Raw genomic sequence first — 27762 nt, 5'->3', positions numbered from 1 at the left:
ACCTGCTTCATTTCTCGGAGGCATCGACAAGAGAATTGAGGGCAAATGTGATGTCATTGGTTCCCTTCATTTTTGCATCATTCAGCGCAGATTCAGAATAAGTCGGTGAATCCATGACTTCTTTTAATCGTGTCTTTGTTTCTGTAAATGTGTCGGCGAGGGCCTGTAGCTCAGCATCATGAACCCTGACTGTATCGGTCCCATAGACCAACTGCATTATCGAGGAGCGCAGGGGGAAGTTCTCCACTGCATAAATGTTCGGCTCTAAAAGGGACTGCATTTTCATTCGTTTCGTTTCGTCACCAGATGAAAGCCTGCATGTCGATACAACCAACTTCAAGTATTCCTGAAGGGCTGGATGGGAGAGACAGGCGTCAATCCAGCTCCTGTTAGTTTGTGTGCATTCATAGAATTTCTGTTTCAAATTCACCAGTTTTTCCAGATTAGTTACATCGTCTGATCTCATCCATTGCGTTACATCTTGCATGATCGATTGTGCTTCGACAATAGTGGCAGCCAATGCATCATCTGCATAATTATTTGCATGTTTGTTTGTTAAGATGGCGTAAGCTGTTATGAGATCACTGGCTACCTTCAGGACATCTTTAAAATCACATCTATGATTGGACAGGACGATGTCCCAGACTGGTATAAACCTGCTGCCTCGGTCAATGAGAGACCATGTCCTATTGTTGGAAACAACAGCAGCTTTCCACTGAGGAAGATCATGAACGTCAGGATCACCGCCTATTGTGGTCACAGTGATCTTCACCATATCAGTGAGCACCGGGCCGCGCTGGCCAGAGCCACTTGCAGCTGGCTCAGTGGTCATTGCAGCGCCCGCATCAGTAGTCGTACGACTGTCACAATCAGCACCAATGGTGGATCCCAATAACTTGGACAAGAGACGTTTCATTTCATCTTGCTGATCTAAACTGAAACCTTGAGCCGACGCCTTCCTCCAAAATATTCCTCCAAATTCGAGGGGTCCCTCGTTTGCGTGAGAGCCGAATTTGTGGAAGAAGCCTCTGATCATGCTGGTTAGCCTGGTGCTTTTGAAATCTTCTTTCGTGTTTTCCAAGGTGTTCTCAATATTTTGTAGCTCCTTCAGGGCTGCATCAGACAGCCTGAGTTGTGTCCTTTGAAGATGCCCTGAGGCTAATGGCAGGTACGTGTACTCTGTCCTGGAAATATAGGAATGATGAGGCTGAATATTTTGCATCTCCTTAAGATTAAATGACTTTGTTTGCATTGAGATTGGTTTTCTACTCAAGGTAGAGGCACAACCTTGCTTTGAGGCAGTGCTGCTGAAGCCCATGACTTCCATGCTCTTCTTGAACACGGATTCTTCACTGAAAGAAATAAACTCGTGTTGTTGTGTCATAGGTGTGTGGACCGGATCCACGAACTGGAATGTTTGTGGGATTGTCAGAAGTTTCCCTCTCTTCTCTAATATATCCTCCAACTTCCCACCCATGTACACTCCCTCTAGAGCAAGCCCCCCAGAGGCATTTTGTAAAATCTCATCTGACACACAATGGCTTGACACATAATTTCCCGTTGCTTGGGCTTGCTCATTCATTTTATCAGACACGACAGAAGGCAACATATTCTCATTTTGTGTATGTGGAACCAAGCTCATTACCTCTTCATCACGAACAGCATCAAAGCCAACCATTGCATAAAACGCCCGCTTTTCCCACGATTTACGGAAATGCGAGTCCAGTTCTTTGCATTCCTGACGGTCGAGGTGAAGCAGCGCCTGTGCACTAGAAATTAGCAGAACCTCGCGCAGTTTCTGTTTCCAGTAAACCTCGTCAAGACCCACGTCTCTGAGCTTTCGTGCAAGTTCATCTCGAGCCTGGCTTGAGCGCTCCTCGTCTTCATCTCCAGACATTGCCTGGGGATAGGCGCGTTATTATAATGATTATCATGTTCACAACAAAACCACTTCCTCTTTCAGACTAAAAACTCGTCAGACATAGAAGTGGGTTCTATAATCACAGCTGCCAAGTGCAGGCACGTCAAGGCAAGGGGCTGCTGTGTCCCCCATTGCCTAGAAAAGCATAAAGTGTGTGCATGACCAGACCAAGACATCGGTCAGCCTCCCTTTGAATGTGTACCAGATGGAAGTTCATACTCTTTGGTTATTTCGGTAAAGTCACGAAGGTATAAAACAAAATAAATCACGACGTTTCGATTGCAACACAAGCAATCATCATCAGGTGGGACAACCACAGCAAGAAACAATTGGTTGTCCCACCTGATGACGGGCACTAGTGTTGCGCTCGAAACGTCGTGATTTAATTTTTTTTATTTTATACCCACGTGACTTTACCGAAAGAACCAAAGAGTATGGATCCCTGCAGTCACGAAAACTTCAAATCTAGATGAAAGTTCCTCTGCTAAAGCCATGGACACCTGCACATACTACGTCGCCATAGCAGATGTTACATAATGTAGGGCCAGGGGACATCCTGGTTGCACCCGAAGGTGAACAAGGGATGGCTCTGCCTGTTGGCCACAGCTCTACCCGGGCCTACCCACGATCATGAATGAATCATTGCCAGCGGAGGACAGTGAAGACAAGCCTAAAATTCTAGCCTCAGATACGATGTACAAATGGGTTTAAATCACAGTATGCTAACCCCTGGGCCACCACTCCCGCTCGAATATTTACTTTAAAAAAACTCAGAATAAAATACATTGAAACCCTGGCTATCTCGACCAATAGCGGAGCCCGGGGCCAACTTGCTGAAATGCCCAGCTAGCAACAATTTCAATGAAAATCAATTAAAAAAAACATTTGCTGCCACGTAAAGGATAAGTGTAGTGCATAATACAACCTTAATTTGCCACTGAGTGTTGGTGACATCACGACAGTGCTTGTGCCAGGCTAGGTACTCTATTAGGCTAAGCGAAGTGTCGACAGCTCGCTGGCAGGTCACGCGACTGACCCAGGTGTCACAAATTGACTGAGCGCATGGCTCTGGCCGAGAAGATCAACATGGCCAGGTAGCTTCCACACAGCGTTACAAGGCCAATAACAAGAAACAACATAATGCTGTCTTGATTTGAAGCTTTCGTGACTGCAGGAATCCATACTCTTTGGTTCTTTCGGTAAAGTCACTTAGGTGGTCAAAATAATAATAGATCACGACGTTTCGAACGCCATACAAGCAATCGTCTTCAGTTGGGAGAGGTAATATAATAATTCTGCCCGAATGATTCCAAGTGAGACCTCTGCTCCCTCACCATCCTCCCCCAACCACCCTTCCATATCGAAGTCCCAGACAAGAAAGGGATGTATGCTCCACTTTTGCATAAGGAACCGGCATCTTCTTATAAACGAATATTTTAGTTGCACTGCGATGGCGGTGGTGAACAGGCACAGAGCCATCTCTCTCTTCTGTCCACGTGCCAATTGCCACCGTCGTCATCTTCGTAATTTAAGCCTCGTTGTTTGGTCACAACACCTCTGATTACAATCGTTAAAGACCTTCACGATGGTGGGTAGGTCCAGGTAAGCGACGTGGCCAGTAGTCAGAGACATTTCACGTTCACGTTGGGGTGTAACAGAGGAGCCCTTTGGCCCCTACACTGTTTGACATTTCCTTAAGCGTACGTTTCGTCATACAGGAAGAGATTTACTGACATTACAGAGTGGCTGACTCTATTGTGGGAGGTCTGGGTCATTGCGCACCCATAATCATTTAGAGCCACGGCTAATCCACTGCTGGATGACAGCCTCCTACAGGCGCCTACATCTCTAGAGCTTTGCTATGATTCTGAATGTGAGGAGAGCGATCCAGCAGTGGATAGACAAGCAGCGTTGTTACTCACTGGGAGTGGAGACTCGGCGATGTCAGCAGCTCTTTGCAGCGCCTGTAAGAAGGTGAACACAACGCGTTATGCACTGCATGGATATCATATCAACAGTGTTAACGTAATCAGCATGAGGTCAACTTTGGAGGTGATATTTCTATTGTCAACAACTACCTGGGGATTTCAGTCAAGCCTTAGCCTGCGATTAACACTAAACCCTATGGGAGCCTTAGTCTGGATCTGTGAGTCTCAGTGATTCACACTGAACCCTTTGGGGAGATTAATCGGCCTCCATGAACCTCAGTGATTAACACTGAACCCTCCGAACTCGATGATGATGGTGGTGTTTGTAATTATTATGATCGTGGCAGTATTGGTGATGATGGTGGAAGTGGTAGTGGTCGTAGTGCCTTTACCTGACTCTCCTCTCCTGAAGGAAAAGATACAGACATCCCTCTAGTGAAAGAGGCCTCTCCACCAGAGGGCGCTCCAGAGAGCCCCTCTCGAGAGGGAGGGTGTTTGGTCTACTCTTCCACGCTGCTCAGATGTCTTGGAAGAAGAGGCGGGTGCTACCCGCACGTCACCGCATCGCACGGGAAGATGCTGTCGACTCCCTGTGTCGTAGCGACTAAAACTGCCGGGTAGAGGTCACGTGGGACCCACCCTGATCGAGATGTGGAACTTTCTATTGGTCTACCAGTCTCACCTGTTCCTGCGTCTCATGAATTCCACACCGATGACCTGCGACGTGGCATTCTTCAATGGTGCGGTGGTGAGCGCACTGTACTCGGATGTGGCCTTGTCGAGCATTGGATTCGATCTGATAATATTGCTACATGTACCGACAGTGCTGTGTCTTTAAATGGATAAACAGTGGGGAGTTTGTCTCTGGTGTGGAAAAACAGTTTCAAGTACAATCAATATATTATCAGAGTTCGTTTTTTGTTTGCATTCTGACCACAGGTATTGTGGTCAACGCAGAAGATGTCCATTAAATGTTTGGGGAATTTGTTTTAAACGACGTATGGGATGTAGAAGGCCCATTGGAGGTGTTATAAAGGTGGCAATAATGCGTTCGATAGGGGACGTCAAGGTCAACGCAGAGGGCAGAGTGCTGTTTTAGAGGTTATGTGATAGATGACGTTGCAAGTCAAAGATGGGAAGGATGGTGGCTTTGGCTATCGCAAGATGGAGCAGAGGTGGGATACGGTGCTTATTGATCTAGAGCAGGGGTCCTCAAACTTTTTAAACAGGGGGCCAGTTCACTGTCCCTCAGACCGTTGGAGGGCCGGACTATAGTTAAAAAAAACTATGAACAAATTCCTATGCACACTGCATATATCTTATTTTGAAGTGAAGAAACAAAACGGGTACAAATACAATATTTAAAATGAAGAACAAGTAAAGTTAAATCAACAAACTTGCCAGTATTTCAATGGGAACTATGGGCCTGCTTTTGGCTAATGAGATAGTCAATGTCCGGTTCCATATTTGTCACTGCTAGTCGTAACAAGTGATGCAAGTGTGTATCCGTTAGTCTAGATCTGGTTGGAGATTTCAAATGTTTAATTCTGGAAAAAGTCTGTTCACAGACATAAGTGCTGCCAAAGATGGTTGCCATTTTGAGTGCATGGTTCCTGAGATGAGGATATGTCTCAGAGGGGAGAGATGCATAGAAATTATGAAGGCTGCTTGACATGAATGCGTCTTTCAGAGAGTCACAATTCTGCAGTTCAGCCAGTTCCATTTGGTAAATTGTATCCACATTTTCAATGTCAATAGAAAATGGATTACGGAAAAGCTGTATGTCCTGTTCATGGAGATGAAGCTCTTTAAATCCAAATTGGAACTCCTTTTGCAATTTTTCCAGTGAATCCACACATGTTTTGTTTGGGAATGCAACCAATGGTTTTTCCGCTAACAGATTTTGAGTTGTGGGGAGATGGCAGAAGTTTTCCTCCTTCACTTGTTTGATGAGGAGGCCTAATTTTACTTCAAATGCTTTGACATGTGATTGCATATCACAGATGAGCTTCCCCTTTCCTTGAAGTTGCACATTGAAACTGTTGAGTAGCTCTGTTACATCTGTCAGAAAGGCAATGTGCCATTTTTATTCTGCATCATTGAGCTCTGGTACTTCTTTGTTTTTTTAAAGCAGAAAAGCTGTAATCTGTGGAAGTAAGTCATAGAAACGTTTCAAAACTCTCCCTCGACTCAGCCAACGGACTTCTGTGTGATACAAAACATCTTCATAGTCAACATTTAGCTCAGACAGAAATGAAGTTAACACAAGATACCACAATTTTCATAACAGAGTCCCACTTCAGTGATTTACTACACAGCGCTTGTTGGTGGATGAGGCAATGTATGGCTATTGGATGAGAATGGTTATGTTATTCCATCTCTTGGTTAATGCTAGCAATTACTCCTTTCTTAGACCCCACCATGCTAGGAGCACCATCAGTTGTCACACTGGCTAGTTTAGCCCAGTTCAGCTCCAAACCATTCACAGTTTGGCAAACCTTTTCATAGATATCCTCTCTTCTTGGTTCTTTCGGTAAAGTCACGTAGAAGGGAAGTAATAAAATAATCAAAATAAAACATAATAAAATAATTCTCACGACGTTTCGGCCACAACGCAAGCAGCCGTCCTCTGGTGAAAACCAGGTCTGTCGGGGAGACAGCGTCTGAATGAAACAGCACACGAGCTTGGAGCATATATAAGCTGGGTTGGAAACGGGGGAAAGAGCGCCTTGACAAAAGAATTTGCATATCAAGAGGAATTTAGCATATTTATGGGAAATGCAGGAATGTTATTAGTACTACATATGCAGCACGGGCATATGTAGTACTAATCACATTCCTGCATTTCCCATAAATATGCTAAATTCCTCTTGATATTCAAATTCTTTTGTCAAGGCGCTCTTTCCCCCGTTTCCAACCCAGCTTATATATGCTCCAAGCTCGTGTGCTGTTTCATTCAGACGCTGTCTCCCCGACAGACCTGGTTTTCACCTGAGGACGGCTGCTTGTGTTGTGGCCGAAACGTCGTGAGAATTATTTTATTATGTTTTATTATTTTATTATTTCCCTTCTATGTGACTTTACCGAAAGAACCAAGAAGATGAATCCCTGCAGTCACGAAAGCTTTAAATCGAAAGATATCCTCTCCTGTAGATGTTCCTTTGATGCTTTGCAGTGCAGCAAGCTCTTCTGTGACTTCGAAATAGTCATTCGTCCCACGAATAAAAATTAGAAGTTGTGCAGAATCACGAACATTATTGCTTTCGTCGAGTGCCAAGGAAAAATAGGAAAGTTTTTTTGTGGAGTTTTGCAAATGCTGATGCAAATTGTCTCCCATTTCTTCAATCCTCCGTGTAATTGTAGGTCCTGAAAGACTCACTGTACTAAATAAATCGGCCTTCTCTGGACACATCTCTTTGGCAACAGAAAGAAGGCATTCTTTAATAAATTCTCCCTCCACGAATGGTCTGCCAGTGTACGCTATTAGCTTGGCAACTTGAAAACTTGCTCGCAGTGATGAAATATTTATCTGCTTCTGCTTCACAAAAGTATTTTACTGAGTTGTTAATGTATTTTTCAGTTTTAATATTTTATCTTTTCTCACTTCTCCGACCAAACAATCATATTTATCTTTATGTTGAGTTTCATAGTGTCGACGTAAATTGTATTCTTTGAACACAGACACTATATTCTGGCATATCAGACACACAGCTCTTTCCTTGTACTGCATGAAGAAGTAATCATAAGTCCACTGTTATTTGAATATCCTACACTCCGAGTCAATTTTTCTCTTTCTTGACATCATTGTTTCCTAGAGAGTCAAAATTGCTATTAGTAAAATACCAATATATATAGTGCTACAAAAACAATATACCAGCAATAACTTTGCCCACACAGAGACATACAGACTGCACTGCCCATCAATGCAGTCTGATTGGGGGAACTCCGCCCCCTCTCCCTCTTCCACCAATGACCGTCCTTCTCATGTAGAAAAAAAGTAACAGACAGGCAGCGGCGGCAAAAACACCCGGCGGGCCGGATAAATGTCCTCGGCGGGCCGCATGTGGCCCGCGGGCCGTAGTTTGAGGACCCCTGATCTAGAGGAATCCAACTTATAGCCATATTGAAAATATATACATATATGATTGATGTGGTGCTTGAAGAACAGTTTTAAGTTAGATCATTGTTATCGACCTGTTCCATGCGATGCGAGTCAAGAGACACAATTTGCAAAAGAAGATAAACTAGGTTTGGAGGAGCCAAATAAAAACATGACATTTTTTTTTATAATTGATGACTAACCGTAAGACATTAGCTAGAGTTGACGATTATCAAAGGCCTTTTGTTGCTGTAGTTAGAATCAGTTTCAGTTCAGTTTCAGATCATTTTTTTTACCCTGTGAGCCAATAAGCTCTTAATTGGGTTTAATCAACACAAACAACTACACTGCTTCCCCGACGTAGCGACAAGTCCCAGTAAAATAAATTAATCAAACACAATAATAGATACACGAAACAAAAAATAGACAGCAAATCATAATCGCCACTATGCAATTCACTTTTTTGAAGAAAAAGTAAGTTAAACACGGATTACACTGTGTAACACAAACTACATTGTTCATGGCTAGTAAGTGTTAACTCTTTATACGGTCTTACTCTTTGTTTTTTTTCGGTAAAGTCACGTATGTTAAAAAACGAGAAAACTAATAAATTAAATCACGACGTTTCGGAGGCAACACAATCTTCCGTCTTCAGGTGGAACCCCACGGCCCATCCTGGCTCCTCCCTCCTCCCCTTAACCAGTATATAAGGTCTCGTCTCTTAGAGCTCTCTTCACTTGATACAGTAATTTTGCTGTGATGGTTCCACCTGAAGACGGAAGCTTGTGTTGCCTCCGAAACGTCGTGATTTAATTTATTTGTTTTTTCTATTTTAACCTACGTGACTTGACTGAAAAAAACAAGGAGTATGGATCCTTGCAGTCACGAAAGCTTCAAATCTTTACACGTTGCCAGCTGGGCACGAATTCATATGAGAGTAGCGAGTTAAAGTTCGTGATCGATGGCAATGATTGTAGCCCAAGTTTTGTGACAATATTGTTCCACAGACCAGGGGCAGCCCCCATAAATGCCCGTTCACCAAAACTTGCTTCATGTCTGGGAACGTTCAAGAGAAGGAGTCATGAACTCCTCAGGTTAGGTCTGCCGAATTACAAGGCATGGTGCATCGTTCGGCGATCGTGGAGTGATAGTAATTTAGTTTTCCTGTACAAGTCACAATGATGGGTCTCATGAGGGGCATCTAGAGCAAATATAAGAGCGGAATGATGTGAGAATTAGCTTATTCGGTGTTTTATTGAAGGCTGATTGATGCACAACAGATAATAGTTGTAAGGTATCCCTTACCAATTGTAACCGATGCTAAGCCAGTACTCAATGTTTATCGCTGTAGAGAAATAACGTTTTTTTTATTCTGCTTTCCTCCCAGTGGGTCCAATATGATCCTGAAAAGTGAGTTTAGAGTCTGTAATGACCCCAAGGTAATTTATTTTATCTACCTTTTAAGTGTTTTTGTTTTCCAGCCTGCTTAGTTTAGGGAAAATGACGATTGTCTTTCCCTTAGACTCTTAGAGAGAAACACATCACTTCTGATTGATTGGCATTCAGAAGCAGCTTAATTGTGATTAGTTGATGTTGAGTTGTAATAAAATCACTTTGTAATTTCCTGTGGACATCTTCAGTTGAGTGGCCAGCAACCGTAAAAAAATGTCATCCGCAAAGATGTTCATATTAGAGTGTTCTAATTGTGTATCCAAGTTATTGCTATGAATGAGGTACAGTCTGAGTGATTTCAATTGTGTTTGACACCTGGTTATCAGGTTATCAGTGGATACTATTGGAGTTCGTGAAGAAGGTAGCTTTTAAATAAATTAACTGTGTTATCGGTGAATAGTAGGCTTCTAAGTCTGTTTGGTAAGATGCTGTGGTCTACTGTGTTAAAGGCTGAAGATAAATCCAGGATGTGTCATCAGCAAACAAATTAATGTCGTAGTGCAAGTTTGAGATACCTACACTTTTCAAGTCGAGGGAGAACAGGACACAGATAACACAGACCCTTGTGGAACCCCCTTAGTAATGGGGGTCTTTTCAGTTGGAACTGCTGTGCATCCAGTTTATTGAACACTTTGAAAAATGTCGGCATATTACTACTTGTAACATTATATTCTGGTCCACAGCATTGAATGCTTTGGGTTGGTTGAGGAACAGAATGGCACAATGGTTCAAAACTGCTTAAGACAAAGTTCAGAGTATCGAATATTGCTTAGTCTGCAGTCTGCACCATATTCGTCCATTAAAAGTGTGTTCCATGCACAAAAACAACAAAGATAACCCCGCGATGGGCGAGGTGTGCCTGTGCACCGACATCGCGGATGTCGCTGTGTGGTGCGGGCATTAGAGGGGGCAAAGCGTGCGATGTACTCTCATCGCGGACATCAAGGACGTGTGGGGGCTGACGCACACCTCCCCGCTTCCCGTGAGCGGGCGGAGCGCGACGTCCACCCTCTCCACCCCGGGCTCCTCCTCGACCACTTCTCGCCGGGCCCCCCGGGCCCCCGCCGATCGAGTGATCGACCCCCCCCCCCCCCCGCGCCAGTGCCCTCTCTGAGAGGCATCACTAGCTGGCTCACCACTGCCCTGGGATCATTACTACGCGTGCGCCCCTATGGGCCCCCTTCACCCCACAACACGCGGGGAACTAAGCCGTCGGGTCAACATGGCGAACGGCCACGAGTGGTTATTCACCCGCTGGCAGCCACAGGAACTCCGGCAGCTGTCCGGATATTAATTAATCTGCGCTCGCGGGATACCCACCCACTGATTGATGTCACCCACACACGGCAGTGCGCCACTCGCTGTTCCACCACTCTTCATACACACACGCACAACGCTTCAACCATCAATCTTGTACCAAGGTTTTATTCCCGGCGTGAATAGTGAATCCGTGTTTATGGCCCCCCAGCGAACACCCTACGGATAGAGCCTAGACTCTTATTTCCCACCCTTTGTGATGTGCGACTATTCTCAGGCTCGGGCTAACGGCGAACTGGGCTGAAACGGCCAACTGAACGATCACTCACCTCGCAGGCACACTCACTCACGGCGTCACACGGACACGGTGGGAGTTGGGGAGGACGCTGGGCAGCGAAGACTCTGCCTGAGCGATGGTTCGCAGCTACACCCAGCAAGCGTCACGCGGACGCTGAGGGCGGCTGAGATTCACCACGGCTCAATTCGCACCCCCCCCCCCCCTCATCCCCCCCTATTTCCATTGTCCCCGTATCTGCGTTCCTCATCTCTGATTCACCGGTAATTCCCTAGGTCTCTCTCTCTTAAATCCTCCTTCTATGTGCCCAGGGGTTTTCCCTCCCACCCCACTGTTTACACTGCCCGCAGGGTGTTTGCCTTGAGGCACCGTCTCCAGTGTCGTGTATGCTTCATCGCGGCCAGCCTGTAAAGCTCTTTGCGCTCCTACAAATGTTTTACGTTGATTTTAGGGGGGCCGCCATGTAATCCGGCCTGGGGGGGGGGGGTCGGTCAATCTCCTGGCAGTGGGAAACCGTGGGACATCCCCGCCAGGGGCCCCTCGGGTAAAAATCATGGTACCAGGTGACCCTCCAACGAGACCCTACGTGGGTGCGTGTGTGTGTGTTTAGTGGGGGTGTGTGTGTGTGTTTAGTGGGGGTGCGTGTGTGTGTGTTTAGTGGGGGTGTGCGTGCGTTCGTGTGGAGGGGTGCGAGGGGATAGCAGTGCCGGCGGAATTGCTCCGTTGCTGTGACACCACAGATGCAGCGACATCGTGAATGTCACTGAGTAATGCCGGCTCTCGCGAGACAACGGCGTGCGATGCACTCTCATCGCGGACACCCCCTATGTGGGTGCAGTACCAGCCCTAGAGGCGGCGCGATGAGCGCTGTGATAGCGCAGGTGCACCATGCGTGGCGTGCGGTGCCGACTCATACCGGAGGGAGTGTGAGAGTGTCAGCCATGGGAAGAGGCTACCCTGGGCCGTGGCACTCTGGTTGACCCTAGAAGTCACGTGACAAGTGGGGGCTAGGGGGTGGTCACGTGACTGGGTAAGATCCGACAAAGAAAGGTCGAGAGAAAGCCGGAGCTCTCTCGAAGGTGGGCGTGGCCAAGGGCGTGGCCGGCCACAGCCCGGGAGCATATAAGCGGGGACCCCACAGGGACCGGGGTTCAGCGTTGCTACGGTCATCTGAAGATCTACGATCTGCGTTCTACGTCGTCCAAGAAGAAGTCACCAAAACGTTGGTGAGGACCAAAGCCAGGGTCCCGTTCGTGGTAGCTAACTCGCAGTCTGATTAGCGTAGTTGGCCCGGTGGTCCACCAACGTAGGTTATCTGGTAAAAGGGCAGTAACACTTTTGTGTTACGTGTTGGTGAAAATAAACGTGTGTTGCCTCCAGAGAGAAAGTCTGCGACTCAATGGAACACACTATACCTGTACTGCAGAGTATGACAGACAACACCTTTATAATTTAAATGGGAAAATATTTAAAAGAATTAGCATTTCATTGCTAACCTTTTAATAGAACAATTTGTGATTTTGCATCGCCATTGAAAGTAATATTTGAAAGGTTTATTTCTCCGAGTTTCAGAAACTATTTGGCATTCGTGAATTTGATATCTATAAGTTTTAAATGTATATGTGGGACAGTACAAATATACACAGTGACACACAGCGAAGTCCTCTATGTTTGACTTTGGATAGAGGTATCCACATCTTCTGTGGCTTTTGCGAATCAAATGATGGGCTGCCCACTTGTGACTGTGGGAGATGGAAGCCGGACGCTTCAGTTAGTACATAACACCAACAAACCACTACACACAAACGCCTTACATGCGGCACTACTATACTTTATTATGAAGACTCAATTGTGTATGTACAACCTTACCATTGTAATGAGGCCAGGGTGGTGGGTTAGTTTTCGTAGTTTCATGGCCCCTGACTCCTCTGTGGTCGCAATTATTCAGGACCCTCGTGACTTTGGCCAGGTCCGGGTAAATTTGGCAGCGTTGACAGTGAGACTTTTCGTGTTTCCCACGGGGAACGACAGAGATGCAGCCTCGCCCCTACACTCTTTAACGTCAGACTTGTTTGGAAAATAGGAGTGAGATGCCCACCGTTTTACCTGACCACACGCCACTTAGCGGTGTACCCATTAAGACTGTTGAAGAGAGATTACGCGTGGAGCCGACCTTGATAGTCAAGTTCACTTCGTGGTCTCACTTGTCACTGAATGTCACCCTGCGTTTACGAGCAAACGTCGCATGCTCCTGTGGTGCACTGCTAGCACATTGGTCTCGACTGTTGCCTTCATCCACCAGTTGATGCCCACGTGTGATTAAGTGGTGTAGCTACGAATTGATCACCCGCATTGTATCCATGAATATATCACAATTGGGGCATCTATACATGGTTCACTTTAAATGGACGACCCTCCGCCATATCTGTGCAGAGCGGGATGTCTAAAATGGATCACCACGTGATCCAGCGTGGATTGCTACGCGGCTGTACTACCAAACACATAGGGTGTCACTCGCATTATTACTATTGCTGTTACAATTGATTCTGGAGATTGACCGATTCATATTTGAATCGTCTCTGTCACATTACCCTCCATAACACCCTCGGTAACAAGTCGGCTTCAGCATTTTGTATTCTGATGATGTGTAAAGCAGGTTCAAGTGAAACGTCATATGGCATTGCTAAATGTGATCATGTAAATTGTCTTTCGACTTACTGCTGAGCTGAGATGATTAATTAATTCCACATTCAATGGTTACATTCACTCTTTTACGTGTTTAGCTGCATCAGGTGGTCAGAGGTACTGACGACGCAACTTTGTTCAGATCATTACGTTGCAATGTCGCTAGGCACCCAGCTGCTTTGTGTGGAAGATCCGTGATGCTATCAGCACAGAACAAGGGCAGCAACATCAAAGTGATCTGTACGGAACAGCAGGCAACAACGGGACAGGACACATCAGAAGAGCAAGCAGAGAGTGTGCATAAAGAATGACAACTACAAATGTTTACAAAATAAACTGACGTATTGCTCGAATAGCATGGACGAGGGTATGAAGAATTGGAGAGGAAATGTCCGAAAGGTAAAGTGAATACAATAACCACCACAGAAATGAAAGAAGTAACAGCAGCCAGCTTGGGCAGAGGTGCTGCAGGATTGGGCACTCTGAGCTCGGAGTTATTTCAAATGGCGGAGAAAATGGAGGGAGCTGAACTTTGACGTGAGAGCCAAGGGCAATCCAGTAAGTTGGGGCTGCAGCGTGGAAGAACGCGTCGCCAAATCTCGTTTCAATTGCTGGTGGTTTTGTGAAAATAGGGAGGCAATTCTGAACTGAGTGGCTGGGGATTTATAGAGTTCTCATGTCGGTTGTATCCTGGCAGATTTTGTTAAAATTACTTTTATGAAGAAACACACCCAGTGGTGGATTTTTTTGATGTCGAAGGGGGACACACGCGGGTTATATAGAAGTTGCAATAAAGCGTTTTATAGGGGGCTTCAAGGGCAAGCAGAGGGCCAAATAGTGATATGGCACAAGACGTTTTAGAGGCTAGGCGGTAGATGATGTCGCAATCGTCAAAGATGGGGAACATGGTGGTTTTGTCCAAATTGAGTCGGAGTCGATGTGCTATGCTGCGTCTATTCCTGGAGGAGAATGCAACTTTGGTTTGAAGCATTTTGGCCACATGAGTGGAGACCAGTGGTGACCGGTCAGACAAGTTGCTGAAGATCCAGTTTCGATTTAAAGCTTTCGTGACTGCAGGGATTCATCTTCTTGGTTCTTTCGATAAAGTCACGTAGAAGGGAAATAATAAAATAATAAAAATAAAACATAATCAAATAATTCTCACGACGTTTCGGCTACAACGCAAGCAGCCGTCCTCAGGTGAATAATGAAACACCACCAAGCTTGGAGCATATATTTAAGCTGGGTTGGAGGAGGAAGAAGAGCGCCTTGACAAAATAATTTGCATATCAAGATAAATTTAGCATATTTATGGGAATGCGTAGGAGGTGGGCTGGGGGTTTCAAAGTCATATTATGCCCGTGTATTATGCAGGATTAGCAGCATCAAAGGGAGGGGATAGGGGTAGCATTAACAAAGGGAAGGAATGTTAATAGTATATAGCTGCAGTTACTAAACCACCACGTAAAAAACTAAAGTATAAACAACATAGTATCATCAGTATACTAAATATACTCTCCAATAAGCTGAGCTACTAACAGTAAGTAATGCATTACAATTCTATGTCGCAAAAAATATAATATGCTTTGAACTAAACCTTTTTCCTTACATCACACGGGTCTACCCCGTACTATATACTACCATAGACAAACCCAACATTAAATTATATACTGTATTACTATACACACTCTATACCTTCGACTATAATATTACCCTGAGTATTATTCTACCCACCCTACTGTATACCACACTGCCGTATATTCACTATACAATTACGATACTAAATTTCGATTTAAAGCTTTCGTGACTGCTCGGGTTCTTCTTCTTGGTTCTTTCGGTAAAGTCACGTAGAAGGGAAGTAATAAAATAATAAAAATAAAACATAATAAAATAATTCTCACGACGTTTCGGCCACAACGCAAGTAGCCATCCTCAGGTGAAAACCAGGTTTCTCGAGGCGACAGCGTCTGAATGAAACAGCACACGTGCTTTGAGCATGTATATAAGCTGGGTTGGAAGGGGGGAAGAAAGGGGGAGCCTTCACAAAATAATATGCATATCAAGAGGAATTTAGCATATTTATGGGAAATGCAGGTATGTGATTAGTACTCCATATGCCCGTGCATTATGCAGGATTAGCAGCATCAAAGGGAGGGGATAAGGGAAATGCAGGTATGTGATATAGGAAATGCAGGTATGTGAATAGTACTATTTATGCTCGTGAATTATGCAGGATTACAATTATCAAAGGGAGGGGATAGGGGTAGCATTAATGAAGGGAAGGAGTGTTAATAGTATGTAGCTGCAGTATCTAAAACCACCACGTAAACAACTAAAGTATAAACTACATATTATCATCAGTTTACTAAATATACTCTACAATAAGCTGAGTTACTAACAGTAAGTAATACATTACAATTCTACATCGTAAAAAAATATATAATATGCTTCCATCTAAACTTTATTCTCTTACATCACACGAGTCTACACCGTACTATATACTGCCATAAACAAACCCAACATTAAATTATACTGTATTGCTATAAACCACCTTATACAATGTAATATTACACTATGTATTATTCTACCCACCCTAATGTATATCACACTGCTGTATATTCACTATACAATTACGATACTATATATTACTTTGTACATTGTATTAAGCATATAAATGTTATACTATTTGTTATTATACACTGTACCATTGACCGTCGTGTGAAAGATACTAAGAGGCAGCAACGAAATATGTCAATTGGAGAATAGTGAAAGGAAACTTGCAGCGGAGCAAAGAATCCATTCCCTGCGGAGAATACAATGCCGGTGAGTGGAACGCGGTCTGAAAGTCACCGTAAACGTGAACACAATCAGTTAAGATCCGAAATGGTTTATTACGTCCTTCCAATGATTGATAAGTCAGAATCCATCTTCTCGGTTGAAATTGTCTCTGTGTTTGTATATGTGGATCGCCTCATGAACGAATCTCTCATGATAGCCAGATGTCTACAGGAAAGCCACCCATACGGATGCTTACTTAAAACCGGATTCCCACCACCATCCATCCCAGAAGAATTCCCTCATCAAGACTCTATATCATAGAGCCCAATGCATCTCCGACCAGGAACACATTGCCAGTGAACTCAAACACGTGCGCCAAGCTCTTAAGGCTAATGGTTACTCCGACTACACAATCCGCAAAGCCATCACTCCAACCATCAAGAAGGATCCTGTTGAGGAGCCTTTCAAGACCATCACCTTACCCTACATTGCTGCGGTCACAAAAAAGATCTCCAAAATCCTGATTAAACACAAGATCCAGGTTCGATTCAACACAGTACATAAAATCCGTGATCTGGTACCGTCTGTAAAAGATGTGGTTCCAGACATACAATACCCTGGCGTCTACAAACTAAGTTGCCTCTGTGGTAGCAGTTACATTGGGGAAACCAAACGACATGTCTCGGACCGCATCCGTGAACATAAGGCAGACCTGAAACACGGTAGGACAAACACCTCAGCCGTGGCAGATCACTGTTACAACTCAGTGGGCTCACATGACATTGACTTCTCCAAGACAGAGGTTCTCTGCAAGCCATCTGGCTATCATGAGAGATTCGTTCATGAGGCGATCCACATATACAAACACAGAGACAATTTTAACCGAGAAGATGGATTCTGGCTTAGCAATCATTGGAAGGACGTAATAAACCATTTCGGATCTTAACTGATTGTGTTCACGTTTACGGTGACTTTCAGACCGCGTTCCACTCACTGGCATTGTATTCTCCGCAGGGAATGGATTCTTTGCTCCGCTGCAAGTTTCCCCCCCACGACTCACCCATTGATACGACGGTCAATGGTACAGCGTATAATAACAAATAGTATAACATTTATATGCTTAATACAATGTACAAAGTAATATATAGTATCGTAATTGTATAGTAAACATATAGCAGTGTGATACACATTAGGGTGAGTAGAATAATACATAGTATTATATTAAAATGTATAAGGTATAGGGTGGTTTATAGCAATACAGTATATAATTTAATGTTGGGTTTATCTATGGCAGTATATAGTACGGTGTATGCTCGTGTGATGTAAGAGAATAAAGTTTAGATGGAAGCATATTATATAATTTTTTACGACGTAGAATTGTAATGTATTACTTGTTGTTAGTAACTCAGCTTATTGTAGAGTATAGTAAGTATACTGATGGTGCTATGCAGTTTATACTTTAGTTTTTTATGTAGTTTATACTTTAGTTTTCTACGTTGTTGTTTAGTAACTGCAGCTACATACTATTAACATTCTTTTCCTTTGTTAATGCTACTGCACCCCCCCTTGGTGCTGTTGATCCTGCATAATGCATGGGCATAATATGACTATGAACCCCCCCCCACCCACCTCCTACGCATTTCCCATGAATATGCTAAATTCCTCTTCATATGCACATTCTTTTTGTTAAGGCGCTCTTGCACCTCCAACGCAGCGTATATATTAGCTCCTAGCTTGGTAATGCCTCATTCTTCACCTGAGGACGGCTGCTTGCGTTGTGGCCGAAACGACGTGAGAATTATTTTATTTTATTATGTTTTATTTTTATTATTTTATTGCTTCCCTTCTACGTGACTTTACCGAAAGAACCAAGAAGAAGCGTAGGGTAGCGGCGGAGAAGCGTAGGGTAGCGGCGGAGAAGCGTAGGGTAGCGGCGGAGAAGCGTAGGGTAGCGGAGGAGAAACGTAGGGTAGCAGCGGAGAGGCGTAGGGTAGCAACGGAGAGGCGTAGGGTAGCAGCGGAGAGGCGTAGGGTAGCAGCGGAGAAGCATAGGGTAGCAGCGGAGAAGCGTAGGGTAGCAGCGGAGAAGCGTAGGGTAGCAGCGGAGCTTAGGGTAGCAGCGGAGAAGCGTAGGGTAGCAGCGGAGAAGTGCAGGGTAGCAGCGGAGAAGTGCAGGGTAGCAGCGGAGAAGTGCAGGGTAGCAGTGGAGAAGTATAAGGTAGCAGTGAAGAAGTATAAGGTAGCAGTGAAGAAGTATAAGGTAGCAGTGGAGAAGCATAGGGTAGCAGCGGAGAAGTGCAGGGTAGCGGCGGAGAAGCGTAGGGTAGCGGCGGAGAAGCGTAGGGTAGCGGCGGAGAAGTGTAGGGTAGCAGTGGAGAAGTGTAGGGTAGCAGCGGAGAAGCGTAGGGTAGCGGCGGAGAAGCGTAGGGTAGCAGTGGAGAGATGTAGGGTAGCAGCGGAGAGGCGTAGGGTAGCAGCGGAGAGGCGTATTGTAGCAGCGGTGAAGCGTAGGGTAGCAGCGGAGAAGCATAGGGTAGCAGCGGAGAGGCATAGGGTAGCAGCAGAGAAGCGTAGAGTAGCAGCGGAGAAGCGTAGGGTAGCAGCGCAGAAGCGTAGGGTAGCAGCGGAGAAGCGTAGGGTAGCAGCGGAGAAGCGTAGGGTAGCAGCGGAGCTTAGGGTAGCAGCGGAGAAGCGTAGGGTAGCAGCGGAGAAGTGTAGGGTAGCAGTGGAGAAGTATAAGGTAGCAGTGAAGAAGTATAAGGTAGCAGTGAAGAAGTATAAGGTAGCAGTGGAGAAGTGTAGGGTAGCAGCGAAGTGTAGGGTAGCAGCGGAGAAGTATAGGGTAGCAGTGGAAAAGTGTAGGGTAGCAGTGGAGAAGCATAAGGTAGCAGTGGAGAAGTGTAGGGTAGCAGTGGAGGAGTGTAGGGTAGCAGTGGAGGAGTGTAGGGTAGCAGTGGAGAAGCGTAGGGTAGCAGTGGAGAAGTGTAGGGTAGCAGCAGAGAAGTGTAGGGTAGCAGCGGAGAAGTGTAGGGTAGCAGCGGAGAAGTGTAGGGTAGCAGCGGAGAAGTGCAGGGTAGCAGTGGAGAAGTATAGGGTAGCAGTGGAGAAGTATAGGGTAGCAGTGGAGAAGTGTAGGGTAGCAGTGGAGAAGTGTAGGGTAGCAGTGGAGAGGCGTAGGGTAGCAGCGGTGAAGCGTAGGGTAGCAGCGGAGAAGTGTAGGGTAGCAGCGGAGAGGCGTAGGGTAGCAGTGGAGAAGTGTAGGGTAGCAGCGGAGAAGCTTAGGGTAGCAGCTGAGAAGCGTAGGGTAGCAGCGGAAAAGCGTAGGGTAGCAGCGGAGAAGCGTAGGGTAGCAGCGGTGAAGCGTAGGATAGCAGCGGAGAAGCGTAGGATAGCAGCGGAAAGGCGTAGGGTAGCAGCGGTGAAGCGTAGGGTAGCAGCGGAGAGGCGTAGGGGAGCAGCGGAGAGGCGTAGGGTAGCAGCGGTGAAGCGTAGGGTAGCAGCTGAGAAGCGTAGGGTAGCAGCGGAGAGGCGTAGGGGAGCAGCGGAGAAGCGTAGGGTAGCAGCGGAGAAGTGTAGGGTAGCAGTGGAGAAGTATAAGGTAGCAGTGAAGAAGTATAAGGTAGCAGTGGAGAAGTGTAGGGTAGCAGCGGAGAAGCGTAGGGTAGCAGCGGTGAAGTGTAGGGTAGCAATGGAGAAGCGTAGGGTAGCAGTGGAGAAGCGTAGGGTAGCAATGGAGAAGCGTAGAGTAGCAGCGGAGAAGTGTAGGGTAGCAATGGAGAAGCGTAGGGTAGCAGCGGAGAAGTGTAGGGTAGCAATGGAGAAGCGTAGGGTAGCAGCGGAGAAGCGTAGGGTAGCAATGGAGAAGCGTAGAGTAGCAGCGGAGAAGTGTAGGGTAGCAATGGAGAAGCGTAGGGTAGCAGCGGAGAAGTGTAGGGTAGCAATGGAGAAGCGTAGGGTAGCAGCGGAGAAGTGTAGGGTAGCAATGGAGAAGCGTAGGGTAGCAGCGGAGAAGCGTAGGGTAGCAATGGAGAAGTGTAGGGTAGCAGCGGAGAAGCGTAGGGTAGCAGCGGAGAAGTGTAGGGTAGCAATGGAGAAGCGTAGGGTAGCAGCGGAGAAGTGTAGGGTAGCAGCGGAGAAGTATAGGGTAGCAGTGAAGAAGTATAGGGTAGCAGTGAAGTAGTAAACGGTAGCAGTGTAAAAGTGTAGGATAGCAGTGGAGAAGACTAGAGTAGCAGTGGAGAAGTGTAGGGTAGCAGTGGAGAAGCGTAGGGTAGCAGCGAAGCGTAGGGTAGCAGCAGAGAGGCATAGGGTAGCAGCGGAGAGGCGTAGGGTAGCAGTGGAGAAGCGTAGGGTAGCAGTGGAGAAGTGTAGGGTAGCAGTGGAGAAGCGTAGGGTAGAAATAGAGAAGTGTAGGGTAGCAGTGGAGAAATGTAGGGTAGCAGTGGAGAAGCGTAGGGTAGCAGTGGAGAAGCGTAGGGTAGCAGTGGAGAAGTGTAGGGTAGCAGTGGAGAAGCGTAGGGTAGCAGCGGAGAGGCGTAGGGTAGCAGTGGAGAAGCGTAGGGTAGCAGCGGAGAAGTACAGGGTAGCAGTGGAGAAGCGTAGGGTAGCAGTGGAGAAGTATAAGGTAGCAGTGGAGAAGCGTAGGGTAGCAGTGGAGAAGTATAAGGTAGCAGTGGAGAATTGTAGGGTAGCAGTGGAGAAGTGTAGGGTAGCAGCGGAGAAGTATAAGGTAGCAGTGGAGAAGTGTAGGGTAGCAGTGGAGAAGCGTAGGGTAGCAGCGGAGAAGCGTAGGGTAGCAGTGGAGAAGCGTAGGGTAGCAGCGGAGAAGTGTAGGGTAGCAGTAGAGAAGCGTAGGGTAGCAGTGGAGAAGCGTAGGGTAGCAGCGGAGAAGCGTAGGGTAGCAGTGGAGAAGCGTAGGGTAGCAGCGGAGAAGTGTAGGGTAGCAGTAGAGAAGCGTAGGGTAGCAGTGGAGAAGCGTAGGGTAGCAGTGGAGAAGTGTAGGGTAGCAGCGGAGAAGCGTAGGGTAGCAATGGAGAAGCGTAGGGTAGCAGTGGAGAAGCGTAGGGTAGCAGTGGAGAAGCGTAGGGTAGCAGTGGAGAAGCGTAGGGTAGCAGTGGAGAAGTATAAGATAGCAGTGGAGAAGTGTAGGGTAGCAGCAAAGAAGTGTAAGGTTGCAGCGGAGAAGCGTAGGGTAGCAGCGGAAAGGCGTAGGGTAGCAGCGGAGAAGCGTAGGGTAGCAGTGGAGAAGTGTAGGGTAGCAGCGGAGAAGTGTAGGGTAGCAACGGAGAGGCGTAGGGTAGCAGTGGAGAAGTGTAGGGTAGCGGCGGAGAAGAGTAGGGTAGCAACGGAGAGGCGTAGGGTAGCAGCGGAGAAGCGTAGGGTAGCAGCGGAGAAGCGTAGGGTAGCAGCGGAGAAGCGTAGGGTAGCGGCGGAGAAGCGTAGGGTAGCGGCGGAGAAGCGTAGGGTAGCGGCGGAGAAGCGTAGGGTAGCGGCGGAGAAGCGTAGGGTAGCAGCAGAGGAGCTTAGTGTAGAAGCGGAGAAGCGTAGGGTAGCAACGTAGAGGCGTAGGGTAGCAGCGGAGAAGCGTAGGGTAGCAGCGGAGAGGCGTAGGGTAGCAGCGGAGAAGCGTAGGGTAGCAGCGGAGAAGCGTAGGGTAGCAGCGGAGAAGCGTAGGGTAGCAGCGGAGAGGCGTAGGGTAGCAGCGGAGAAGCGTAGGGTAGCAGTGGAGAAGCGTAGGGTAGCAGCGGAGAAGCATAAGGTAGCGGCGGAGAAGCGTAGGGTAGCAGCGAAGAAGCGTAGGGTAGAAGCGGAGAAGCGTAGGGTAGCAGCGGAGAAGTGTAGGGTAGCAGCGGAGAGGCGTAGGGTAGCAGCGGTGAAGCGTAGGGTAGCAGCGGAGAAGCGTAGGGTAGCAGCGGAGAAGCGTAGGGTAGCAGCGGAGAGGCGTAGGGTAGCAGCGGTGAAGCGTAGGGTAGCAGCGGTGAAGCGTAGGGTAGCAGCGGTGAAGCGTAGGGTAGCAGTGGAGAAGCGTAGGGTAGCAGTGGAGAAGTATAGGGTAGCAGCAAATAAGCGTAGGGTAGCAGCGGAGAAGCATAGGGTAGCAGTGGAGAAGTATAAGGTAGCAGTGGAGGAGTGTAGGGTAGCAGTGGAGGAGTGTAGCGTAGCAGTGGAGGAGTGTAGGGTAGAAGCGGAGAGGCGTAGGGTAGCAGCGGAGAGGCGTAGGGTAGCAGTGGTGAAGCGTAGGGTAGCAGCGGAGAGGCGTAGGGTAGCAGCGGAGAAGCGTAGGGTAGCAGCGGAGAGGCGTAGGGTAGCAGTGGTGAAGCGTCGGGTAGCAGCGGAGAAGTGTAGGGTAGCAGTGGTGAAGCGTAGGGTAGCAGCGGAGAAGCGTAGGGTAGCAGTGGAGAAGTGTAGGGTAGCAGTGGTGAAGCGTAGGGTAGCAGCGGAGAAGCGTAGGGTAGCAGTGGAGAAGTGTAGGGTAGCAGTGGAGAAGTATAAGGTAGCAGTGGAGAAGTGAAGGGTAGCAGTGTAGAAGTGAAGGGTAGCAGTGTAGAAGTGTAGGGTAGCAGTGGAGAAGACTAGAGTAGCAGTGGAGAAGTGTAGGGTAGCAGTGGAGAAGAGTAGGGTAGCGGCGGAGAAGCGTAGGGTAGCGGCGGAGAAGCGTAGGGTAGCGGCGGAGAAGCGTAGGGTAGCAGCAGAGGAGCTTAGTGTAGAAGCGGAGAAGCGTAGGGTAGCAACGTAGAGGCGTAGGGTAGCAGCGGAGAAGCGTAGGGTAGCAGCGGAGAAGCGTAGGGTAGCAGCGGAGAGGCGTAGGGTAGCAGCGGAGAAGCGTAGGGTAGCAGCGGAGAGGCGTAGGGTAGCAGCGGAGAAGCGTAGGGTAGCAGTGGAGAAGCGTAGGGTAGCAGCGGAGAAGCGTAAGGTAGCGGCGGAGAAGCGTAGGGTAGCAGCGAAGAAGCGTAGGGTAGAAGCGGAGAAGCGTAGGGTAGCAGCGGAGAAGTGTAGGGTAGCAGCGGAGAAGCGTAGGGTAGCAGCGGAGAGGCGTAGGGTAGCAGCGGAGAGGCGTAGGGTAGCAGCGGAGAAGCGTAGGGTAGCAGCGGAGAGGCGTAGGGTAGCAGCGGAGAGGCGTAGGGTAGCAGCGGAGAAGCGTAGGGTAGCAGCGGAGAGGCGTAGGGTAGCAGCGGAGAGGCGTAGGGTAGCAGCGGAGAAGCATAGGGTAGCAGCGGAGAGGCGTAGGGTAGCAGCGGAGAAGCGTGGGGTAGCAGCGGTGAAGCGTGGGGTAGCAGCGGAGAAGCGTAGGGTAGCAGCGGAGAAGCGTGGGGTAGCAGCGGAGAAGCGTGGGGTAGCAGCGGAGAAGCGTAGGGTAGCAGCGGAGAAGCGTAGGGTAGCAGCGGTGAAGCGTGGGGTAGCAGCGGAAAGGCATAGGGTAGCAGCGGAGAAGCGTAGGGTAGCAGCGGAGAGGCGTAGGGTAGCAGCGGAGAAGCGTAGGGTAGCAGCGGAGAAGCGTGGGGTAGCAGCGGAGAGGCGTAGGGTAGCAGCGGAGAAGCGTAGGGTAGCAGCGGTGAAGCGTGGGGTAGCAGCGGAGAGGCGTGGGGTAGCAGCGGAGAAGCGTAGGGTAGCAGCGGAGAGGCGTAGGGTAGCAGCGGAGAAGCGTAGGGTAGCAGCGGAGAAGCGTGGGGTAGCAGCGGAGAGGCGTAGGGTAGCAGCGGAGAAGCGTAGGGTAGCAGCGGAGAGGCGTAGGGTAGCAGCGGAGAGGCGTAGGGTAGCAGCGGAGAAGCATAGGGTAGCAGCGGAGAGGCGTAGGGTAGCAGCGGAAAAGCGTGGGGTAGCAGCGGTGAAGCGTGGGGTAGCAGCGGAGAAGCGTAGGGTAGCAGCGGAGAAGCGTGGGGTAGCAGCGGAGAAGCGTGGGGTAGCAGCGGAGAAGCGTAGGGTAGCAGCGGAGAAGCGTAGGGTAGCAGCGGTGAAGCGTGGGGTAGCAGCGGAGAGGCGTAGGGTAGCAGCGGAGAAGCGTAGGGTAGCAGCGGAGAGGCGTAGGGTAGCAGCGGAGAAGCGTAGGGTAGCAGTGGTGAAGCGTAGGGTAGCAGCGGAGAAGCGTAGGGTAGCAGCGGAGAAGCGTAGGGTAGCAGCGGAGAAGCGTGGGGTAGCAGCGGAGAGGCGTAGGATAGCAGCGGAGAAGCGTAGGGTAGCAGTGGAGAAGCGTAGGGTAGCAGTGGAGAAGCGTAGGGTAGCAGCGGAGAAGCGTAGGGTAGCAGTGGAGAAGCGTAGGGTAGCAGTAGAGAAGCATAGGGTAGCAGTGGAGAAGCGTAGGGTAGCAGTGGAGAAGCGTAGGGTAGCAGTGGAGAAGCGTAGGGTAGCAGCGGAGAGGCGTAGGGTAGCAGTGGAGAAGCGTAGGGTAGCAGTGGAGGAGTGTAGGGTAGCAGTGGAGGATTGTAGGGTAGCAGTGGAGAAGTGTAGGGTAGCAGTGGAAAAGTGTAGGGTAGCGGTGAAGTACATGGTAGCGGCGGAGAAGCGTAGGGTAGCGACGGAGAAGCGTAGGGTAGCGGCGGAGGAGCGTAGGGTAGCGGCGGAGGAGCATAGGGTAGCAGTGGAGAAGTGTAGGGTAGCAGCGGAGAAGTGTAGGGTAGCAGCGGAGAAGCGTAGGGTAGCAGCGGAGAAGCATAGCGTAGCAGCGGAGAGGCGTAGGGTAGCAGCGGAGAAGTGTAGGGTAGCGGTGGAGAAGTATAAGGTAGAAATAGAGAAGCCAGCAGAAGCGGCTGGAGTGTGAAGGAGAAGCCGATAAAAAGCGGCTGAGTGTGCCAGAGAGAGTGGAGAGGAGAGTCGACGGAGGAGGGACGCGGAGCGAGCGAGGCCGGCGGAACGCGGCGAGCGAGCGGAGAGCGCGCGGAAGGAATGTTGATTGGTGTTCGCTGTGGGAATGTTGATCTGTATTAGCGAAATAAAGTGAAAGAGAAAAGCAAGAAGCTGTCGTGTCAAGTCGAGCAATACATATGTGTGTGTAACTCGACGTGTGTATATCTCAAGTCCATGTCTATGTGTGATAGTCCACGTGTGTGTACGGCAATGTGTGTGTCACTCTATGTATGTGTGTAATACACCTCGTTGAGACAACGTCGGGAATTCAGAATTCTTTATTAAGTTTCTTCCACAGCTCTCACTATATCCATTCCTCTACTCCAAGGGTGTCCAAACTTTTTGCAAAGAAGGCCAAATTTGATAAAGTGAAGATGCCCGGGGGCCAATAGTTCCTTCCAACATTTTTACCACAAAAGTTACGTGAAAACACACACTGTTATAAAACAATTATCAGTCACAATTACCTATATTTTTCAAATGACAATGTAACCAAATATAAGCCACTTAGGCAGACGTGAACAACTCTAAAAACACAATTCTGCCTTTCATTCAGTCAGATAACATTGAAAAAACTGTATACAATACCTTAAATTTCCATGAGTTAAATATATTTGCCTCATGAACATTTTAAACATGAGTTATAAGTAATGCAACGTGGTCTGTTATCATTAAACTTTAAAACAAGTGAATTTTGCCCTTGTCTTTTACAAGATCTTTCAGAAAGCACGAGTTTGTGTCATATCTACAGGTACATATCAACAGTTATAACCAAATCTTATTCAAGAGTTTAATAAAACAAGTGCCATAAGTCCAAGTACATTAGTGTGCTTTAGGCTTTTCACTGTTAATAGTGACAGATGTTACCGTTCAAAACACTCAATTTCAGATTGATCAAGGAACAGATAACTTGCTGACACTAATGAGATGGGTGATACTGAGATCTAGATTTCAGAAAAGAGACCAGGTCTGGCTTGAGGGCAGTGGTTGAGATGCGTAAAATGCCACGCAAGTGGGAGTCACTCATCCTTGACCTCAATTGGTTCTTGTTTAAGTACATGACTGAGAATGTTTGCTCACACAAATGTGGAGCCGAATAAGCTCAGCATTTTCTTAGCAAATGACCGCATTTCTGGAAACCTGCTTTTGTCCAGCTGCCGGTAAAAGTTAACAAGAGAACATTGCTGGTGTTTCCCGCGGCACTCATCGTTAAACTGCAGCTCAATGAGCTCCAGCTGCAGCTGTGGAGGAGCATCATCAGAGTCCACGGAGAAGGGAGAAGAGAAAAGCAACATGTCCTTTTCAATAACTGCAAAGTCCCGAAAGCGTTTGTTAAATTCCACAGAAAGAAATGCGATAGCTGTTGCATAACTCTTCATTTGCGCACCGATGTTGTCCTGTGGAAAACGGTCAATGACCTCTTTCAAAGCTGGGAAGTGCGCAGTGCAGGGCTCTGTTTGAGACAAGTGTCTTTGGAAAAGTTGCAGTTTGGTTCCAAAGGCCATGATGTGAGCATATAGCTGGCTCACCACTGCATCTTTTCCTTGAAGATTAACATGCTTCGTTGTCAACCAAAAAAGCCAGATTTGCCAGCCATACAGGATCGGACAGTTCTTCCATTGGTTGTCCCTTCTCACCCAAAAAATGTCCAATTTCCTCTTTGAGAGAGAAAAATCGCTGCAGTGCGGACCCCCGACTTAGCCACCTCACATCGTTGTGATATATTACGTCACCGTATTCAGCCTGGATGTCACGCAAGAACTGCTGAAACTGTCGGTGGTATAGAGCTTTAGAGCGAATAGAATTGATTGCCTTTGCCACTGGTTTCATAACATCGTCAAATTTGAGATGTTTGGCGCAGAGAGCCTGCTTGTGAATGATACGGTGAAGTTAAATAGCGTTGCCTGCTTCTTCGCTGACTTTATTGCAGATCAGTGTGATCCCAGAAACTTTACTCCATTGTAGTTTCATATCATCAACAGCTTCACAAACAGAAACGAATACATCTGTTCCTCTGGTTTGCCCTTTAAGGCTTTTGAGGTCAAGCAGCTCCTCTGTCACGTTCATGTTGTCATCAACTCCTCTTAAAAAATAAGTAGTTGTGCAGTGTCAGATACATTGGTGCTTTCATCGCAGGCTAATGAGAAATAATCAAAAGCCACTCCCCTGTCCCCCAGTTGTCTCTGAATATCTGACGATATGTCCTCAACTCTCCGTGCCACAGTGTTGCGTACCAGGCAAACATTCATAAATTCTTGCTTCTTCTCGGGGCAAATGTTCTCCACCATTTTCATGACACAGTCTTTGATAAATGCTCCTTCAGTAAAAGGTTTGCCATGTTTAGCTATTAACATGGCCACTTCGTAGCTGGCTTTGGTGATGTTTTCCTTTGACTCACAGGCCGGCGTGAACAATCGCTGTTGCGATGCCAGAGCAGCTTGGAGTTGCTTTACTTTTTCAGCGCAGTCACTCCCTGTTAGCTTGTCGTATGTTGTAGCATGTTTAG

General features: G+C 47.7%; 2 protein-coding genes across 2 annotated transcripts in view; one reads left to right on the top strand and one right to left on the bottom strand.

Moving 5' to 3' along the window:
* The window catches only part of LOC133361367 (interferon-induced very large GTPase 1-like), a 12865-nt gene extending 8424 nt beyond the window's left edge, over positions 1 to 4441 (bottom strand). The window contains exons 1-3 of the mRNA XM_061580291.1: positions 4242 to 4441; positions 3844 to 3885; positions 761 to 1900 (exon numbers count right to left, since the gene is read on the bottom strand). Of these exons, the coding sequence (XP_061436275.1) occupies positions 761 to 1900; positions 3844 to 3885; positions 4242 to 4277 (1218 nt within the window). The 5' untranslated portion in view covers positions 4278 to 4441. The remainder of the gene's footprint in view (positions 1 to 760; positions 1901 to 3843; positions 3886 to 4241) is intronic.
* LOC133361399 (oocyte zinc finger protein XlCOF6-like) overlaps positions 1 to 27762 on the top strand; it is a 140145-nt gene that overhangs the window by 27537 nt on the left and 84846 nt on the right. The gene's annotated exons all lie outside the window — the stretch shown is intronic.

This window comes from Lethenteron reissneri, chromosome 72 (genome assembly GCF_015708825.2).
Source record: "Lethenteron reissneri isolate LAM-NWPU_2019-01 chromosome 72, ASM1570882v1, whole genome shotgun sequence".
NCBI classification, from domain to species: domain Eukaryota; kingdom Metazoa; phylum Chordata; class Hyperoartia; order Petromyzontiformes; family Petromyzontidae; genus Lethenteron; species Lethenteron reissneri.
This window is presented reverse-complemented; position numbering and strand designations above follow the sequence as displayed.